The sequence below is a fragment of the Lactuca serriola genome, chromosome 5 (genome assembly GCF_051521515.1).
Source record: "Lactuca serriola cultivar US96UC23 chromosome 5, Lser_US96UC23_V15, whole genome shotgun sequence".
NCBI classification, from domain to species: domain Eukaryota; kingdom Viridiplantae; phylum Streptophyta; class Magnoliopsida; order Asterales; family Asteraceae; genus Lactuca; species Lactuca serriola.
This window is the reverse complement of record NC_136412.1, coordinates 56,627,723-56,650,698: the sequence shown is the minus strand read 5'-3', so window position 1 is coordinate 56,650,698 and position 22,976 is coordinate 56,627,723. Positions and strand designations below refer to the sequence as shown.

The window sequence follows — 22,976 nt, the reverse complement described above, 5'->3', positions numbered from 1 at the left end:
AATATTATTTTCGGAACTTGATATAACTAAAAAAAATTAAAAAAAAAATCTCTTTTTTTTTAAAAAATACGTGAAATATTCTAATAGAATATCACATTGTACATATTTTAAAAAATAATTTTAAAATGCAAAATAAATGGAAAAATCAGAAAACTCTTTTTTTAAATATTATTTTCGGAACTTGAATTAAATAAAAAAAAAAAAAAAAAAAAATACGTCTCACGGTCTCACAAAATTAAGCCGTCTGACATGAACCTAACCATATATATATATATATATATATATATATATATATATATATATATATATATATATATATATATATATATATATATATATATATATATATATATTCAGGTTAATTTGAGACCATTCTAATTTTGTGAGACCGTGAGACCAAATCTAAAAATAATTTTAAAATACAAAATAAATGGAAAAATCCAAAAATTCTTTTTTTAAATATTATTTTCGGAACTTGAATTAACTAAAAAAAATATAAATAAAATCCGTTTTTTTTGAAAAATACGTGAAATATTCTAATAGAATATTACACTGACATATTCTAAAAAATAATTTTAAAATGCAGAATAAATGGAAAAATCTAAAAGTTCTTTTTTTAAATATTATTTTCGGAAGTTGAATTAACTAAAAAAGAATAAAAATAAATTCCATTTTTTTTGAAAAATACGTGAAATATTATAATAGAATATTACATTGTACATATTCTAAAAAATAATTTTAAAATGCAAAATAAATAGAAAAATCCAAAAATTCTTTTTTTAAATATTATTTTCAGAACTTGAATTAATAAATAAAAATTAAAAAAAATTAAAAAAAATAAAAATGAAAATAAAAAAAATACGTCTCACGGTCTCACAAAATATAGGTGATCTCAAATGAACCTAACCCTATATATATATATATATATATATATATATATATATATATATATATATATATATATATATATATATATATATTACGATTACGAATATTTTATCAACAATTAATTTGAACGATATTTATTCGCATATATAGAAGTCAACATGGAATAATACATGACATAATGAATTATACATAAAATAATTGAAAAGAAAAGCATGATAACTATTATATAGACGAAATAAATCATGAGCTTATCGACTTATATATTTGATGATGTAATACAACTGAAAAGATATATGAAAAATAAAAATATTAATGTTAGTTTGAGCCAGTCAAACCCTATATGTTCACCGGCTGTTGCCAGTCACCTTTATCAATCTCTCTCACCTTTATATATATCCCAATTCACATCCTCCTTCCTCAATTTGCAATCGCTCCCTGCGTCCAACATGACGAGTATAACACTTCGTCGCCACGACTCCCCCGGCGGCAAGACTAAGCAAATTTCCGCCGGAGTTTTACGATCAATTACAGCTCTATGGTTGATCTGCGCCAAACGAGCTATCATAGCTTCTCGAAAGCTAAAGGATAACTCAAAGATCTCATCAGACTCGCGCATGATTCAGTGGCCGAAGAAACTCATCGCCACCATAAGCAACAAGGATATGAAGTTTGGCCGCCGGAAAAGCAGAACCGGAGAATCAGGAAACACGAGAGGTGACGGCGTTGCAGACGATGGTGTGTGGCAGAAGGAGATTCTGATGGGTGATAAATGTCAGCCGTTGGATTTCTCCGGTGTAATCTATTACGATAGAGATGGCAACCGTAGAGACGAGCTTCCCATGAGGTCTCCACGCGCTAGCCCCTTTCCTGGTTACGTGGCAAAGTTTGATTGGAGCCCACCACATGAACGGTAATTTACTAAATTACTGTTCTAGTGATTCAGAAATTACCGTTTTGGTGATACGGTTTCGAATGTTGTTATATGAAAATTTGTAACTTTCAGTGACTCGTTTTCTGAGTGGTGATCTTTGGGTATTTTTGTCATTTTGTCATAGATTCGTTCGTTTGTTAGCGATTATGGGTAGTCAAAAGCAGTATAACTCATCGCTAGTTTTGATAATAAATCCAAGTTTATTCGGGGTTCAGTTGAAGAACGTCTTTTTTCAACTACTCTTTCCAAATAATAAGTTGAAAATCAAACTAAATTTCAGTATTTTTTATCTTATAAATACAAATACGATGATTAGATATTCAAAAATTAAGTGGTAAAAGAACGGAAATTTTGGTTTCTAAAAATATAAAATATTGGTGATAAAGATATTGGTTAAATAAAAAAGATCGAGAATTGCATGCATGGCCACAAGACTATCAGTTTAGATTCTTGAAGAACATGACTTGTTCAAATTCAAAAGAATGCAAGTGCCCAAAAGTAAATGTATTGTTTATTAAACATATATTCTAATAGGAAATATCTTATACTAATAAAGTTTTTCAATATATCTTAAATGTAACAACTTATTCGACCAAACTTTAATTTATGTTATACTAAAAAATATGTCAGTATGCTTATTAGCATTTACGTAAATAATATGCTGAGTTACCAAATGACCCTCTCCGAAATATTTGCATTTTGGACTATCTTAATTTTGTTTTGAAATGATAGTTTGACAAGTTATATGTATGGGTGTTTAAAACCCGATATTCAAAAATCTGGATACCAAAATCGGATATCCAGAAAATTTTAGATTTTGGTCCAAAATTAAAATCGATTCTATTATAGAAGCCAATGTAATAGTTATGAATAAATGTCATATTTAAAAAAGCACACCTAATGTCCTAAATGGTATATTTTGTGTTAACTAAACTCTGAACTAACTTTTTCAATCTACGATATGATATGTGAGTTGCGACTTGGGACAGTTTGTCTTTTATGTGTAGAAAAAGATGACATTCTCATTCATTTTATCTTTAAGACTGGTAGGTGTAGGCAACCACGTTATTAAGAAAACAACAAAAAAAAACACGTTATAACGTGTTATGGTGGTAACGGGGAGTAACGCGCAGTCTCATAACACCTAATAACGGAGAAAGGGGACGGTGTTCACGTGTTATAACATGCAATAACATCCAATAACGCCGTTGTCTATACCCACCTTTCTAAATTATAGTTGTTATATTCCTAGGTAATATAATATATCAAAATTAAAGACAAAATCATATGCCACTGCTTCCATTTTCATTTCTGTTACTACATTTCGAGAATTCAAAGGCATATGTGTAGTAAAGATGTTTAATTAAGTGTATTATGAATATATTGTAGTTATTAACATATATATGGGGCTAAAATTACAAATAAAATATATAAACAAAATCAGATTTCAGATACCTGAAATATCCGAAATTTAACAAAACTACTATCCGAATCCGAAAAATCGGATATCTGAAATTTCAGATAATTTGAGATCAAATTTTCGGATTTTTCAGATCAAATCTTTGGATACGGATATTTTTGAACACCCCTAGTTATATGTGACGTAAAGTGGTGTGGTATACAACCTTTAGACATTTCGTACATTTCAAACTTATTTTATTTGAAACGTATATTTCAGATGCATTTATGTGACACGTAATAATCAATAATCCAAAATTTTGGGCTTTTAGACATTCCAAAGTTTTAAACTAAATTCATTTGAGACAACATAGGTTTCATAGTTTTATGTTTTTCTCATTATATATGGATCAAGGATTTAACATGTTTATCTCAAACTCCTTCCATACATACTTCTCTTGTTTAAAATGAGTTCATTTGATATGTTTTTTTTTTGGAGTCCCTCTTTGTACTAGAGGCTTGTAGGAGCTAATCAATAATGTGTAACGTCCCAAAATTTAAAACAAAAAATTTCGTTTTCATAATAGTAAAACCATTAACCAAGATGTGTTCATAAAACCATAAAGGAAAATCAGAGTATATCAATCAATCATCTCAACACACTAGGGTCAATAAAATGGAATCATGGTGTGTGTGATGCGATCATCTTTAGTTCTTCCCCTTTGATCCGGAAGTACCTGAAACATAAACTGAAAACCGTAAGCATGAAGCTTAGTGAGTTCCACAAAATACCACATACCATACATATATGCCAGCTCAAGGCTATGTCGGGTCTGTTTTAACCCCGAGTCTATTTCAACTTATGTGTCAGCCCAAAGCCGTACTGGGTCTATTTCACCTCAGGGTCTATTTCACCACCGAGTCTATTTCAACTCATATGTCAACACAAGGTTGTACCGGGTCTATTTCACCCCACATACATATAGCAAACAGGCACACATGCATATAACACATACAACATGAGTCACAAAGACTACAACCACATAACATATTGTAGTGTCCTATAATATAGTGAGCAAACTCACCTCTCGATCGATAATCAACTTCCGTTGCTCTCACGATCAGGTACATCAGTGCTACACCACACCTAGATAATCATACAAGGCAAACTCTTAGTCTACCCTTCAAAAACAAGAGTTAACCAAAAGTCAACTCTGTTCAAAAGTCAACACCTAAGGTCAACGGTCAACATTCCCATCAGCTCACCCTCACGTTGTGACCTGCTTTCTGGACACATTGTGAGTATGGACTCGACCTGGCCCCACTCAATGATTTGAATTAGTTACAACACATCCAACGAAAATTTTCAGATCAAGACAAGCTCATTTCTCACGTCGTGAGATCCTATTTCTCATGTCATGAGACCTATTTTGACCAACTTTGAGCATTAAGCTCTTAATCATTTAATATATTCTTTGGGGCCTTTTAGAGGACCTTCCTCGACCCTAAGGAATATAAAAATCATAGCTTTTCAGTCATACATGTCTAATGCATGACTTAGAACCTAACTAGCTCAAAAGAAAGGTAATAAGATCAAGACTTATGCTTGGAGTCTAAAACCAACAGCAAAACTCATATCCAAAGCCTCATGTACAGAAGATGTTTCAATGATCCGTAAAGTTTCCAAATTTATGGATCCTATGCATGCTATACAACCCAACCATGCAAAGAAAGCTCCAAAACCTGTATCTAGCATGCAAGAGGCAAAAAGGTAAGAGTTTATGACTTACAGAGGTCCAAAAGCTCAAAAAGACCAAGAGGTCGAAGTTAGATTGCCAAAATGAAGCACCATAAGAGTCCTCTTCCACATCAATGGACCAAAGATCGCCAAATAAGCTCTTCAAGGTCACCAACAATGGCCAAAGGTCTCAAGGAGGTTGAATCTAGGGTTTTCAGGAGGCTAGAGAGTAAGAGAGGCTGAGGATGGGCAACCCTAGCTCTCTTGTTTCATTAAATACTCGAAAATTAGGGTTTTGGGTCATTAGGCCTTGCTCACTTCATGAGGCCTCATGCTCATGCCGTGAGACTTCAACAATGCGGGTCAAATGGTCAATGGTCACTCATGTCGTAACCACTATTGCTCACGTCGTGACCCTCCTACAAAATGTGAGAATTTAATAAATTAAGTACCTCAAGGATTCAGATGCTACATAATATCATGTAATATATGACATCAAAGTACACATATTATGGTGTGGATATGTCTTTTGATATCAACTTCTATATGGTTGGTTATTTGGTGGCTTCCAAGTTAAGCTTAGAAACAAATCAGATACATTGGAAAATATAATGTTCTCAAACAAATGTTTTTATGCAAATAAATGATGATAACGACAAACAATATTTGTAAGTTTTATTGGTTCATCTTCCAATATGGTGATGTTTTTTTGTTGTGAATCCTTTAATCTAAAGTGGGAATAGGCGAGCGGTTACATACATATTTATATTCTAATTGAAAACCAAATGTTTGGGAAAGTCATCCCGATGGGAATTGGTCCGATGTTGGAAGCAATCAAGTAGGTAAAGTATTATTTGTTATGTTGACCCCGGACACATAATAAGAAACACGAGAAATATGTGGAAATGAATCAGCTCGATAATCATCATTCATCAATTATTATATGGTTGGAAAGTACTTTGGAATTATATGAACAAGTGCTTAAAGTAGTATGTACTCACTTCAAATGTGTATACCATACCCCAAAGACTTTTACATGTGTTTTCGGGATTAAGATGCACATATACATATATGATTAACTAAAATTAGCACCAATACTTAAATTATTTTATCTTGTATGTAATAATAACATGTTCATAGAGAAATTAAAAGCAACTGGATGATTATAAAACTTTAAATAAAAGATTTATAGCTTTGATGAAAAATATTAAATGACCCGTGTAAATTTTATTTTGAAAAGTACACGACCATGCAATGTTATAGGTGATGCCAAACTATAAAAAAATTACCTCTAGACTTCTTGTCTTGAGTCTGGTTCACTTTTACTTAGACCGAAATGACAACCATTCCATCTAATTGAAGCCAATTTTCTCAAGAACATAGAACACAAATTTTATGTTAATACAAGACCAATTGTTCTCCAAGTCACATCAAATTGTGCAATGGCGATCATGTTACTACAAGGAACAATTTTAGCATAGTTTGTCATAATATGAAACCTTAGGTGTGTACGAATGGAAGATTCAAACTCGAAGTTTAGATTTTGCATATTCGAAGTTCAAAAAGTAAGATTCTTACCTAAGTAAGGGTGGTGTCGACGATGGAGGCAAACAACGGTGGATGAGGACGGATGTGGGAAGTGGGTATAGTACATGCTTTTCTTTCGGCATATGAAGAAGCAAGAAAGGGGGAGCCGATGTATTAGAGCATAGGGGCAAGACAACCTATTTTTTCATTCATCGCCCCATACAAATCAGAGCGAATCAGAGCCTTGTTGAACTATTCAAATGTGGAAAATTAATGAACTAAATGCTTTGAATGTGTCTGATTTAGCGTTAATTTCTTAATGGGACCATAAAGAGGCTTACCAAAAAAATGTATTTTGTAACATTATTTTAGTTGTTTAAAGCAAATGAATATTCTAGTTTGAATCCTATAACAGGATGATGCAACGGGACAAACATTATCTGAGTGGTTTTGTAACGTCCCAAAAGTACAGTCCAAAAATTTCCTTTAAAACATTGCTAAAACCATATTTATAAAAACCATATCATAAGTCATAACATAATTTCAGAGTGTTAATTCAAAACATATTCTTGTTATCAGAGTGAAACATCCTAGGCTAGCTAGCTATGGTGTGTGCACTTCAATCTTCCCGAGCTCCTCTTTTGAAAACTGAGCACCTGAAACCAAAACTGAAAACTATAAGCACGAAGCTTAGTGAGCTCCCCCAATCTACCACATACCAAACAATAACATATAAGCACATACTAGGCCTTGCCCACTGCATCGGGCCGAAGCCCGGACTAACTGGGGCCTTGCCCCTTACATCGGACCGAAGTCCGGCTAACTGCATCGGGCCGAAGCCCGGACTAACCGGGGCCTTGCCCCCTGCATCGGACCGAAGTCCGGCTAACTGCGTCGGGCCGAAGCTCAGACTAACTGGGGCCTTGCCCCCTGCATCGGACCGAAGTCCGGCTAACTGCATCGGGCCGAAGCCCGGACTCACTGAACATCGCATAGCAAAACACATATCAACTAGCATAAACACATATACTGCATACTGCTTCAGACCGAAATCCGGATCACATAATAAAAACTTGCTTGAATCACAAAGACATCAAGCACACTGAACTACTGCATCGGACCGAAGCCCGGAAACTACTGCTAACTAGACGGGTCGACATTGTGGCCGTAGACCCGTTCCTACTGGAAGGAAACTCACCTGCACTGCTGAACTATGCTGATAACTCTCTGGCTGCTGTCCGACAATTCTCTGAACCGCTGCTCCACTAGCACCCCGAGCTACCAATATCACATATATATATATATATATATATATATATATATATATATATATATATCACTTAGATCCAAACTGGAGTCTAGAAGTCAACTAAGTCCACTCTTGTCAAAGTCAAAGTCCTAGCCAAAGTCAAACTTCCTGACTGACTCTACTCGCCGAGTCAACTCGTTGACTCGTCGAGTCCTTTTATTATGAAACTATCATAACACGCCTCAACTCGCCGAGTCACCCCGCTGACTCGTCGAGTTCAACAATTTCTGAGTCCCATCCTGCCCATCTCACCGAGTCACCGCTCAACTCACCGATCTAAGTCTTAACCAGAAGGATTGGGGTTCTGCGATCCAACTCGTCGAGTCTAAAACAATCTACAACAGACTCGCCGAGTTGTTCTTCCAACTCGTCGAGTTCCTGCCTATCTTCATACAACTCGCCGAGTCCAACCATGTGACTCATCAAGTAGCTTCAGTTCTTAATCCATACAGTGACTTTTCGAGCCATGCAGGGGCTCCAAACTATAGATCCACAATTCTAACGCCCAATCCTCACGTAAAGTTGCAAACTTTACGTGAAACCAAGGAGCTATAGGCTTAAAACACTCTAGGGCTAGGGTTTAGGGAAAACATGTTTCACCAACACACCAAAGACTGATACTTTATGACATTCTAGGTCATCATAAGTCTAGATCTGGAGTAGCAACCTCAGATCTGAACTCAAACCCGAAATGGATCTCAATCATACCAAAATGACCCCAAATCTCATTCAAGAATAGGTCTAGAAGCAACAAAGGAAAGGTAACAGCTCATTACCTCCAAGATGTGCCCAAAGTTGTAGTAGATTCTAGATCTACACTACTTTATTGATGCAAACTCTTTTGATCTTCAAGTTTCTTCCACTAGAACACCTCTCAAAGCTTCAATCTCCCTACAATGACCTTATACACACGAGCTAGGGTTTACTGGACCTCAAAGGGGGCTAAGGGAGCTGAGGGAGGACATTGAGTCCTTTAAATATGGTGCAACCCCAAATATTAGAGTTTTTCTCATTCCAGCACCAACTCGTCGAGTCCAGCTTCCGACTCGGCGAGTTGGTCACTTAATTCGCGACCCAAACCCGCTCCGACTCAGTGAGTAAGTATACCTACTCGTCGAGTCCCTTCTTCAATTCACATTTTAGCCGTTAACTCAACTTTTGAAATTTGGGATATTACAACTCTCCCCCACTTAAATTTGACTTCGTCCTCGAAGTCCGCTATGGCCAATTGTCCTGCAATCCATTCGCATCACCCTTGCTTGGTGAATATATCTCCGGACGACCACCGGCCCCAATGCCAACACATAACAACCAAGTATCACCCGATGGTACTGTCCCCTTCCTGGCAGGAACACACTTTCGTGACTTACAAAATTTATGTACTACAAAATTTATTGGGTCCTCTCCCAATGTCAAACTATCCTCCTTTTTTTCCATATATGACGATAACCCGAGCAACTCGCACGGTTGGAAATCATTCTTCCCTCTTCTTGAATCCGTTCCTTTCATACTAACTACCCCAGGTTCCCAGTAGAACCACAGAATTCACAGATCCACTTATCCCTATGATTCACTTATACTTGACCATAACTCGGACAATCGTGCTATGAGTGAGTTGTCACTCCACAAGCTATCCATGAAAATCCAAAATACGATTACTGCTGGTGACCCAAAACTGTCTGAAAACACTGAACTGCCTGAAAACACTAAACTGCCTGGAGCACTGACTGTCTGAAACGCTGAACTACCTGAACACTGAACTGCCTGACGCACTGACTGCCTGAAACACTGAATTGTCTGAACACTGAACTGCCTAACGCACTGACTGCCCGAGTCACTGAACTGTCTGAACACTGAACTGCCTGAAACACTGACTGTCTAAAACACTGAACTGCCTGAACACTAAATTTCCTGAAACACTGACTGCTACTTAGCTGCTTTCCAACATCTCTCGAGACCTTCCTGGTCTCAATTCATTCGTCAACCATCTGAAATATCGAGTTCCAACCCGATTGCGGAGCCAAAGGACTCCCTATTTTAATCGCCTAACACATCCTCTGAACAAAACCTTCCCTGGAACTAGTTATCATGTCACTGAGGCTCTAACAACCTCCTGATCCAATAGATTTAATCCGATCGTCGCATCCTGATGTTACCAACCCGTGGTTAGACGTGATTGCTACATGACCAAATGTAGCCTTATATAACAAGTAATTTGAAGCAATCCATTGCTTCCTCGATCTCAAAATTGTAGTGGCATTCCTACAGTCTTATCATTGGCTCAACTAGGTCTAATCCATCCAGATAATTCTGAAGCCCGCCTCGTGGATTTCCACATCCTCACTGCTACACCTGAGCTGGGGGCTAATGTTCCTTCCGCGTCCTAACAACGCGCTCATGCTGCCTACCATCCAAGTGTATTCCACGGCTAAGCCCGCAGTCTCACAACACTCTACTCACTATTTGGCTGCTAGTGAATGCTACGGCTACACCAGCAGACTTACAACACTCTAACACTATCTGGCTGCTAGTGAATGCTACAACTACACCCGCAGGCTTACACCACTCTAACACTATCTCATTCGTTGGTTACTGATCTGGATACATCCGACAACGAGTATATGTACGACCTATCATTCAAGACTGAACCCATGTCCTGACTGGAATCACCAACCTGATTCCCCAAGGCTTGCTGGCAAACATTACGAGAATGCGATCTCCTTATTGGCAAGTTTTCCCAACTTCCATTTCACACTATCCTCAAACCACACAGCTGCCTAGGCTGTCTTCCTTTCTGATAAGGATGCGAAATTTATCCCAATTTCAAAACTGCTCCTACTTCTGAATCCTTAGATGATTCTACCCCACTTTGATTCAACTAACGTCTTATAGTACGCAATGCTGGAAAGATTCTCAATCCTTCTTACCAGTTTATGACCAATCTGCTGAAAGCCATGTTTTGCCATTGCTAGCGTGTCACTACTATCCAATCCAAAGATCACATCACTTCCAAGAATCTGAATACATCTCTGGTGATAACCTGCTAGACCCAGGAATCTCCGAATCTCAATTGGAAACCTCGGAAACTCCCTCTGTATCGCGGACCCTAACCTAGCCGGGACGACTAGAATACCCTTCTAATTGACAAGGTACCCAGGAAATTGCACCTTGCACAACTAGAACTCACATTTGGAGTTCCTTGCGAAAATCTCTCCCTGCTAAAAGTCTCTAGCACTTCCCTTAAGTGCTCCTCGTGTTGGAATATAACCGATCTATATCCAAACTACACCGTCCCGAAGGTAGTGAGATACTACCGAGTCTCACGTTACTGCATCAGTAGTGACCTCCAACATCCTGTGCTGCTTGAATCCTTGCCGAAACCAACCGGAATGCTCTGCTCCGAGCCGTGGGCGCCCTTGCCCGACCCTGATGTCTGCTGGTGGTTCTTAAAGTCCCAGGGACAGGAGTTGGCACCTGCCCTGCTGTATACAAACTCGGACAGTGGGCCTTCTTGTATCCCCTCTGACTGCAACAGAAACATACTGGGTCAAGCCCTTGGGAGATTGTAGTAGTACAACCTCTGCTAAAATGACCTGTCCGACCACACTTGAAACAGCCAGGATTACCACCTTTACTACTCCTACATGCACCCAAGTGTGTCCTGCCACACTTCCCGCATCGGCTGTGGTTCTGAAAGTCTCTCGATCTCGAACTCGGCCCTTTGGTTCTTTTACCCGAACCTGTGGGCCATCAAACCTCATCCGGTTTCCTCTTCCTTTCTAACTCCCGGTCAATCCCTCGCTCATGCGCTACCCTGTCGTCCCCATCAATCGTCTCAACAACCGCTGAATGATCCTGAAGCTTCTCGGTCAAACTATCGGTGACCCTCTCGACGATGTCGGGTAGCTCCTTGCGAACGACTCGTGAAACCTCCGTAACGACCAAATCATACAGGGGACTCTCCTGGGGATAGGGTGACCCACTCACTCCCAACCCCTGATGACAAGAGCTAAAAATGGGATCCCCTTCCCTGATGGATCCCTCGGATCCATCAGAATCGGGCTCTACATGAGCCTCAAACTGTCTCGAAACTATTCCGGCCTTAAAGGCCCCAAGACGACTGTCCAAAAGCTCCACGATAGCCTCCCTAACTGAACTTAATATCACAGGAGTCTGATCAATGATGTTGCACATAATCTCTGCGGAAATGACATCTCTCATTTGATCATCAAACTGTCCGGCTCTAGAGCCTGAGCCAGATCCCTCCTCGGTACCTGAACTGCCAACTGGTATCTCGGGCAACGTCACCATGCTGAAAACATATCACAATAACCATCAGAATACTCATCACTGCTGAGGGATCGCATACACACATTACAAGTTTCCTGGACTCGTCTCAACCTTCCTTGATTCGAGTACGGATCCTCTGCTTTCAGTAGTACGGGCCCATACTACCTTCCACATCTATTCGTACTTTCCTCAAGAACCGCCTCGACTCCACCAAGTTACTACTACTGCTACTGATCTTTCCTTCTCTCATCCTAGGATTGCCCTAGGGAAAATCTCTGACTCCACCCAAACTAATCCTTAGCTGCTAAAGGCCTCCTTGTAATGCCAATTAGCCATCACCTGAATACCATCACATGTGACGAGGCTCATATAATCCTTTGAGTAAAAGACTCGTCCTTACAACGGTTAGACTCAAACGAGAGCTGCGTAATAGGGCCAAATCCAACACTCTGAGATTATTCAACCCTGATCACATGTGACGTGACACATTCACCTAATGGCTAACTCCCATTATTCAGAGTCCCACAAAGCACAAAGCAAGCAGCATTCGGACACAGGAAACTACTCAAGCAAATCTATTCTCATAACGCAAAACTGTATTAGCATACAATGCTAAGCTCCTATTATCAGGCATAACCTAAACAGGCTATCCTACTACTATTTACTCAATACTAGTATGTAATTCTCATAAAGCCGAAACACATATAGCAGACACATAAGGCATCCTCCTAGACCCTTAGTCCTATTCTAGCATGCTGTTCTACTGAAACTGAAACTAATAACTCATAACATAAACTTGTATGGGTAATTTAGGAGTACTTACTTGAGCTCGGCTGATTGCATGCACTACACCGTTTTCTCTTTTCAAAGTTCTTTCTTTCCAAAAATTCTTTTTCGCTTTTTCTAAAACTCTTTTTCTTTTCTCAAAAATTGGTTTTCCTTTTTGAAATTCCTATATCAACTCCTTAGTTTGAGTTCAGACACACCCGAAGGTGTGCCCGAATCCCTCAAACCAAGGCTCTCTGATACCAACTTGTAACGTCCCAAAAATACAGTCCAAAAATTTTCTTTAAAACATTGCTAAAACCATATTTATAAAAACCATATCATAATTCATAACATAAGTTTAGAGTGTTAATTCAAAACAAATTCTTGTTATCAGAGTGAAACATCCCAGGCTGGCTAGCTATGGTGTGTGCACTTCAATCTTCCCGAGCTCCTCTTTTGAAAACCGAGTACCTGAAACCAAAACTGAAAATTATAAGCACGAAGCTTAGTGAGCTCCCCTAATCTACCACATACCAAACAATAACAAATAAGCACATACTGGGCCTTGCCCACTACATCGGGTCGAAGCCCGGACTAACTGGGGCCTTTCCCCCTGCATCGGACCGAAGTCCGGCTAACTGCATTGGGCCGAAGCCCGGACTAACTGGGGCCCTGCCCCCTGCATCGGACCGAATTCTGGCTAACTGCATCGGGCCGAAGCCCGGAATAACCAGGGCCTTGCCCCCTGCATCGGACCGAAGTTCGACTAACTGCATCAGGCCGAAGCTCAGACTAACTGGGGCCTTGCCCCCTGCATCGGACCGAAGTTCGGCTAACTGCATCGGGCCGAAGCCCGGACTCACTGAACATAGCATAGCAAAACACATATCAACTAGCATAAACACATATACTGCATACTGCTTCGGATCGAAGTCTGGATCACATAACAAAAACTTGCATGAATCACAAAGACATCAAGCACACTGAACTACTGCATCGGACCGAAGTACGGAAACTACTGCTAACTAGACGGGTCGGAATTGTGGCCGTAGACCCGTTCCTACTGGAAGGAAACTCACATGCACTGCTGAACTATGCTGATAACTCTTTGGCTGCTGTCCGACAATTCTCTGAACTGCTGCTCCACTAGCACCCCGAGCTACCAATATCATATATATATATATATATATATATATATATATATATATATATATATCACTTAGATCCAAACTGGACTCTAGAAGTCAACTAAGTCCACTCTTGTCAAAGTCAAAGTCCTGGTCAAAGTCAAACTTCCTGACTGACTCTACTCGCCGAGTCAACTCGTTGACTCGTCAAGTCCTTTTATTCTGAAACTATCATAACACGCCTCAACTCGTCGAGTCATCCCGCCGACTCGTCGAGTTCAACGATTTCTGAGTCTCATCCTGCCCATCTCACTGAGTCACTGTCACACCCCGAAAACCCAAGGCAGAAACATTTCCGAGGCGGACTCCACGTTGAGTATCAAATCCAATGTACATAGTAAGCAAAGTAAACAACCATTACATTACATATTAGAATTTACATATGTTTTAAGGTAAAAAGTATTACAAGTGTGATATATATATATATATATATATATATATATATATATATATATATATATATATATATAGACAAGAGTAAGACGTGTCTTCTACGCGCTCCGTCTTCGCCAAAAAGGATCATCAGGTACCTGTCTAATGTTGACTTGAGAATACAAGCAGTTTGAAAATCAGCATAAAGCTGGTGAGTTCATAAGCGGTTTTGTTTTCTGAAAATGTATTTGTTTCCTTTCTGTTTCTAAAAAGTTATGCACCATACTTTCTTAAAAGTTGGTTACTAATCCAAAATGTAATGTAAAAGATGTACACTGAAAACATGGTTACTCTTGTGAATTGTAAGGTTTAGTTATCTGATTTGTTATACGAATCTGGTTATGTACAATGTTTCCCCAGGAAAATCCCATATTTTCCTAAAAGTTGGTTACCAATCCGAAATGTGAAAGATGTATACTGAAAACCTGGTTGTCCTTGTGAAATGTATTTCCTTTTCTCACCACTCCTCTTGGTCGGTTCAGTAGTAGTGGTTGCTTCCTCGTGGTCATCCCTGTGGTCAATCAGAGTCTGGGCTAAGCTTTTGGCACTGTCATATGTATCTGGCCTCGCAGATAAAACATTTCCTTTGGTTGGTTGGGTCAATCCCCAGATGAATCTCTCTATCTTCTTACTCTCCGGGGTGACCAATCTCGGACAGAGTAGTGCTAGATCATCGAATCTAGAAGTGTATGCAACAATATCAGAACCCTTCATCTTCAGGTTCCAGAGCTCGTGCTCTAACTTCTATATTTCGCCCCGAGGGCAGTACTCGGCTAGAAGAAGTTCTTTTGTGGCTTCCCAACCCATGGCATTGGCTACAGGTAGGGTTAGGGATTTGACTCGACCGTTCCACCAAGTCAGGGCTTTATCAATAAAGGTACAAGCTGCAAATTTTACTTTGTCAGATTCCGAACAGGCACAAATTTCAAAGATAGATTCGATTTTCTCGAACCATCTAGTGAGGGATATGACACCTCCAGTGCCATCAAAGGACATGAGTTTTGCGTTCATGAAATCTTTATAGGAACCTTCTTTTCGGTGTCCCTGGCTATTTTCTTGGTTTTGAGGCTGGGGACCACCTCCTGAACCACCTGGGTTCATTTGTGACATGGCGGCTGTCACTGCGGCAGTAACAGCTGCCTGAAGCGTTACAAGATCAATTTGAGGAGGAGGTGGTGGCGGAGGGTTGTTGGTGTTTGTGCTGGGTCTCTTTCTTGGAGGCATCTTGATCTAATAAGATCAGTAAAGAGGGGATGAGAAGTCCTCCGAATTGAATCAAGAGATATGGCAGTTATATATATTCCGAATAAGCGATAAAACAGGAAAGAGTTATCAAAACAGACAATTTATCGCTAGAGGAATGTTCAAGGGGTATCGTATTAATGAGGATTTCTACAACGGATTGACTCGAGAAATACTCCCATAGTATTTCATGATTCCTTATGATGATGATTCGATGTTTGGGGTATTAAGGTAAGTTTTCGGCATGCTGAACATCACAGTCACTCCCAAGCACATGTTGACCGTGTCTCGAATGAATATAGTTGGCCAGGCTATATTGATCCTAGACACGACTACATAACTGCCCACGTTTAACCGCAGCATACAACACCCATTTACTTATGTTTTGTTCTACTTGTAGTTACGGATCTCGACGGTTAGGTATACTTATATACTTTTTGAAAATACTTATATTTTAAAGTATACTTTTAGTTCAGAGCACTTAGGCCCCTTAATGTTTATAGTCTTATACCATGTAAGGTTTGGTATACTTAGTTCACTATAAACATGGGCTCTGATACCAATCTGTCACTCCCCGAAAACCCAAGGCGGAAACATTTCCGGGGCGGACTCCACGTTGAGTATCAAATCCAATGTACATAGTAAGCAAAGTAAACAACCATTACATTACATATTAGAATTTACATATGTTTTAAGGTAAAAAGTATTACAAGTGTGATACATATGTATATATATATATATATATATATATATATATATATATATATATATATATATATATATATATATATATATATATATATATATATGGACAAAAGTAAGACGTGTCTTCTATGCGCTCCGTCTTCACCAAAAAGGATCATCGGGTACCTGTCTAATGTGGACCTGAGAATACAAGCAGTTTGAAAATTAGCATAAAGCTGGTGAGTTCATAAGCGGTTTTGTTTTCTGAAAATGTATTTGTTTCCTTTCTGTTTCTGAAAAGTTATGCACCAAGAAAATTCCATATTTTCTTAAAAGTTGGTTACTAATCCAAAATGTAATGTAAAAGATGTACACTGAAAACATGGTTACTCTTGTGAATTGTAAGGTTTAGTTATCTGATTTGTTACACGGATCTGGTTATGTACAATGTTTCCCCAGGAAAATCCCATATTTTCCTAAAAGTTGGTTACCAATCCGAAATGTGAAAGATGTATACTGAAAACCTGGTTGTCCTTATGAAATGTATTAGTTTTAACACGTATATAAAACTAATATGTATAAGTAAACTAGATACTTTATTCATTATTACTATTAAGTAAATCTATGTTATCCAAATTCTGAGTTCCATTACCATACGATAGACTAGATATGGCAATAAGTAGTCCACATCACCTTATGACTTTCGTCACCCTTGAACCTTTATGGTTCGGCTGTAGCTAGCAGCCAGGTGTGGGGTTGTCAGTCCCGTATAGATCTATACACTCAATTCACGCTACCTATCTAAGAGATTCTGGTTACGGGTGCGGTCCTCCAGTCGCGTATCTCTGTGGAGTGTTCTCCGAGGACGTGTCTCCAATTTATAGGAATAACAAATTTACTAGTAATAATACTGAAAGTTACTGTTACAAACAATGATCCTCCACTCGCGTATCTTTGTGGAGTGTTACCGAGGACAATACAGTGTACTAAGTTACATGTTCAAAGATCAAATGTTATGCTTTTAACTAATAAAATGTGGAAAACCATTTGTGAAAAATATAAAGTACAACATTTTATAATGTTTTTCACAAATAATTTGATAATGTGTTCTGCAATTTCATACTGTTATCAGATATGATTATCAATGTTCAAAGCATATGTAATATGAAACACAAAACATGTAAAACAAGTTTTGAGTACAAGTATTCCTTGTACTTTGCTTGTATTCTCCCTCTGAAAACAGTGAAAAACATTGAAAAAAGGGTAGGGGTATGAACTCACCAGGCGAGAAAACGTGACAGTTTGAAGGCTAAGCGTCGGTTCGGGGCTTGATAACGCGTGAGTTTCCTAAGTAATATGAAATGGTATACAAATGTATCTAATTAGACTTTAAACCACTAATTAGATATGATTATACACTCCAAGCCACGAAAACACTTCAAATCAAGTGTTTAGAGTGACCCGGGTGACATCTACAGACGTATAGGGCTCGAATATTGAGTTTTCTCTTCAAGAGTAAACTCCTTAGGGAGTTTACGGCCCTAAGACCATGACCACATGAGTTCACGGCCGTGAACTCATGGTTGATGGGTTTTAAGGTGGTAAATGGTCAAATATCACATGGGAAATGTTGCTAAAATTTAATCGAAGGCATAGGAATGGATTTAACCACGAAAGAGACCATCAATGGGAGTTTACGGTCGTGAACTAGGAGTTTATGGCCGTAAGCTCCTAAGTACTCTTTCTTTTCATGCTTTGATGGCCCTAGATTAATCATATGTGATTCAAACCAATTTTACAAGCCTTAGAATGAATTTAGGGCATCATTTGACTTGTGTTTGTGAGTTTACGGCCCAGGAACCCATTCTTGGGGGGTTTACGACCGTGTACTCTCAAAGAGGTGGTTTTCATCATGTTTATGGCCCCTAAGTCGATTGTGGTTGGTTCTAGAATTTAATCCAAGGCTATTGGTGTGTTTAAGTGGCATTTAAACACTTGAATTTGAGTTTACTCTCCATGAATATGACTTTACAACCCAAGCATGTTCTTGGGCAGTAAACTCATGTGTACTCCTCAAAAATGATGTTCAAGGTGTTCTAAGTTCGATTTGATAGGCCAATAAGTCATATCGAAGTCCCAAAGGTGATTTGGAAGGGTTTTAAGGCTCAACCCCCCCCCCCCCCCCTTTATGTGTGTTTACGGCCCAAGCATGTTCCAGGGCCGTAAACTCATGAATATGGTCCTAAATCATAGTTTGAACTCGGATTTGGAAGCTGAAAAGGTTGAATAACAAGTTCGGGTGATTACCTTGATGTTTTGGAGCTTGAAATTGGATGATTTTTGGACCTTAAGTTGGATTAAGGAGAGAGGTTAGAGAGAGAGTAGTGAGAGAGTGCAAAAGCTTCAAATGGAAGCTAAATCCACTTTAAATATGTTCCAAGTTCGGGACGCAGTGGAATTCTACCAGATACCGACGTTAGACGTGGCTTTTGGTCGCACCCGATTAAGTTGCCGTAACCCGATATGGTCGATTTTAAAATTTTTCCGATTACTAGAATGGGGTGTTAATATGAGTTCTAAACGCGTTAGGACACCCATTAAGTCATAATAGAAATCCCACAATTATGACTTAATTTAATGACGTAAACGGAAACGAAATTGAAAACGACGAATGTATTAACGAAAAGGGTTACAAATAATGGAACGAACTTTGGGTTGTCACATTATCCCCCGCTAGAGGGAATTTCGTCCCGAAATTCAGAATTAAGATACAAATCATGGATCCAAAAAGAGATGCGGATACTTCTGCTTCATCGAGTCTTCATGCTCCCAAGTGAATTCCGGTCCCCGCTTGGCATTCCAGCGAACCTTCACTATCGGGATGCGACTTTGTTTCGTGCGTTTGATCTCTCGATCCATGATTTCGATTGGTTCCTCCACGAAGTTCAAGTTTTCGTTGATCTCAATCTCGTCTAAGGGAATCACTAGGGTTTCATCGGATAAGTACTTCTTGAGATTTGAGACATGAAAGACGGGATGAATGTTTCTGAGTTCATGGGGTAATCAAAGTTTATAGGCTACCGGACCGATCTTGGCGAGGATCTCGAAGGGTCCAATGTATCTTGGATTAAGTTTCCCACGCTTCCCAAAGCGTATTATGCCTTTCCAGGGCGAGACCGTCAACAGGACACAGTCTCCTACCTGGAACTCCATAGGTTTCCGTCGATTATCAGCGTAACTCTTTTGGCGATCTCATGAAGCTTTCAATTGTTCCCGGATTTGGATGATCTTTTCGGTGGTTTCGTGAATGCTTTCAGGACCAGTGAGAGCACTATCAGGGAATCGACTCTTGGCTAGCTGCGTGTCTCCTACCTCGGCCCAACATAGAGGGGATCTGCACTTGCGACCGTAGAGGGCTTCAAACGGGGCAACCTTGATACTAGTGTGGTAACTGTTGTTGTACGAGAACTCGATCAAAGGCAAATGTGTGTCCCATGACTTGCCGAAATCAATGACACATGCTCTAAGCATGTCTTCCAGGGTTTGGATAGTTCTCTCATTTTGTCCATCGGTCTGAGGATGATAGGCCGTACTCATGTCTAGCCTAGTTCCAAGAGCTTTCTGAAGGGACTACCAAAACCTTGAGGTAAACCTGCTATCTCGGTCGGAGATAATGGACGCAGGTACACCGTGCAGTCGGACTACCTCTTGGATGTAGATTCGCGCAAGTCTTTCCATCTTGAATGATTCTTTGATCGGGATGAAGTTAGCGGATTTTGTCAAACGATCGACAATTCCCCAAATGGTGTCATACCCACTCGGACACTTGGGTAACTTGGTTATGAATTCCATAGTAATCGTTTCCCATTTCCACCCGGGTATTTCGGGTTGTTGGAGCAGACCTGAGGGTTTCTGGTACTCGACTTTCACTCTAGCGCAAGTCAGACACTTTCCCACGAATGTAGCGATCTCGGCTTTCATGTTGGGCCACCAGTATTGTCTCTTGAGGTCTAAGTACATCTTGTCCGAACCTGGGTGAACAGAGTATCTGGTCTTGTGTGCTTCCTCCATGACAATCTCTCCGAATCCTCCGGACTTTGGGATCCAGATTCGGTCCATGAAACAGTAAACTCCGTCACCTCTGATCTCGAATTTCTTGTCCATTACCCTCAAGGCTTCGCTTGACACGTTCTCAGGTTTAAGGGCTTCTAATTGGGCTTCTCGGATTTGCATGAATAGATGAGAATAGATAGTCATCGTTAGGGTCTTCACTTTTCGGCTTGAACTATCCTTTTGGCTAAGGGCATCTGCTACCACATTGGCCTTGTCGTGATGGTAGCGGATTTCACACTCATAGTCGCTGAGTAGTTCTACCCATCGCCGTTGCCTCATGTTTAAGTCTTTCTGATCAAAGATGTGATGCAGGCTCTTATGGTCAGTGAACATCGTACACTTGGTTCCGTAGAGATAATGTCTCCAAATCTTCAGTGCAAAGACTACGGCTGCTAGTTCCAAGTCATGAGTGGTATAGTTGACCTCGTGTGCCTTCAACTGTCTCGAGGCATATGCAATCACATTTCCTCTTTGCATAAGTACACAGCCTAAGCCCTGGTTAGACGCATCACAATAAACAACGAAGTCCTCTGTTCCCTCAGGCAGGGACAGGACCGGTGCGCTACACAAGGCTCGCTTTAATGTCTGAAATGCGTTTTCTTGCTTTTCACTCCAACAAAAGGGTACACCTTTCTATGTCAGAGTGGTTAAAGGTTTGGCGATTCTGGAAAAATTCTGGATAAATCTCCGATAATAGCCGGCGAGACCCAAGAATTGACGAATTTCTGTGGGTGTCTTCAGTGCCGACCAATTCTCTATCGCTTTGATCTTGCATGGGTCTACGTGAATACCCTCTTCGCTTACCACATGAACAAGGAAAGTTACCTTCTGAATCCAGAATTCACACTTGGAAAATTTTACGTACAACTTTTCAGATCTAAGGGTTTCCAATACTAGCCTCAAGTGCTGTTTGTGATCTTCTTCACTTCTAGAGTAGACAAGTATGTCATCTATGAACACAATGACGAACTTGTCTAAGAAGGGACGACACACCCAGTTCATCAGGTCCATGAACACTGCCAGTGCGTTGGTTAGACCGAAGGGCATCACTACGAACTCGTAGTGTCCATACCGAGTCCTGAAAGCTGTTTTGGAAACATCACTCTCATGAACTCGTAGCTGATGGTACCCTGACCTAAGGTCTATCTTTGAGAAGTAGCTGGCTCCTTGAAGTTGGTCGAAGAGGTCATCTATTCGCGGAAGAGGATATCAGTTCTTGACGGTCAACTTATTCAACTCACGATAGTCGATACACATCCGGAAGGATCCATCTTTCTTCTTCACAAACAAAACCGGAGCTCCTCAGGGTGAGGAACTCGGTCTGATGAAACCTTTGCTGAGTAACTCGTTGAGTTGGCTGGATAACTCCTGCATTTCTGCTGGAGCTAAGCGATATGGAGACTTGGCTACGGGGGTAGCTCCAGGAATTAGGTCAATGCGAAACTCGACCTGACGTTCAGGAGGAATTCCTGGAAGCTCTTCGGGAAAGACATCAAGAAAATTGCAGACTTCGGGGATGCTCGCGAGGTCTTTAACTTCCTGTTTCTCGTTGATTACATGGGCTAGGAATGCTTGGCATTCCTTTTGCAAGAGTTTCTGACCTTTGATGCAGTAAATGATACGAAGGTTGGAGCTGAGTTTATCGCCATAGATCATGAGAGTCTGGCCAGAAGAAAGGTTGAGACGGATGGCTTTTTCGTAACAGAGGATATCAACATGATTGGGACTCAACCAATCCATGCCAATGATGACATCAAAGCTCTTTATGGAAACCGGCATAATATCGATGGGAAATGAATGATCGTTCAAGGTAAGAGTACAACCTATGAATACATCGCTAGCGCTCTTTTTCTCACCGTTAGCCATCTCGACAGTAAACGTTTCGGTTAATGGTTGGGAATTAGGTTTTAGATTATGTTTGAAAGTATGACTAACAAAGCCTCTTTCAACACCCGAATCGAAAAGAATACTAGCATAAGAGTTGTTGAGAAGGAACGTACCCGAAACAACAATGGGATCGGCGACTGCCTCCTCCCGTCCCATGGCTAGGACTCTCCCGATATTATCAGCTGTCATCTTTTTGGGGTAGTTCCTGTTGAAATGCCCGACTTCTCTACAATTGTAGCAGGCTTGACCAACACCTACTCCAGAAGATTGATTTGCAGATTGGGCTAGTGCTTTGCAGAATCGGACCGTGTGCCCCTTTTTACCACAGTTGGTACATATCAGCTCACGACAGGGGCCGGGGTTATGGTGGTATTTGCACTTTTCACACTGGGGAAGGTTACCAGCATACCTGCTAGTAGGCGTTTGAGTTGTGGATTCCACAACAGAAGCAACAACAACAGGGACAGTAGCAGCATGGACTGCTACAGTCTGCTGTTTCTTTGAGGATCCTTGGGATTATTGACCCTTCTTATTCTTCCAAAATTTCCTTTTCTCACCACTCCTCTTGGTCGGTTCAGTAGT

At 40.0% G+C, this 22,976-nt stretch overlaps 1 protein-coding gene across 1 annotated transcript; it reads left to right on the top strand.

Annotated features, from left to right (window-relative positions):
* The first annotated feature begins 1,299 nt into the window (after window positions 1-1,299).
* LOC145052506 (uncharacterized) lies at window positions 1,300-2,055 on the top strand. Its single transcript, XM_079000331.1, has one exon. It carries the CDS (start codon window positions 1,335-1,337, stop codon window positions 1,800-1,802), a length of 468 nt encoding a protein of 155 aa, XP_078856457.1. The 5' UTR covers window positions 1,300-1,334; the 3' UTR covers window positions 1,803-2,055.
* Window positions 2,056-22,976: the final 20,921 nt, after the last annotated feature.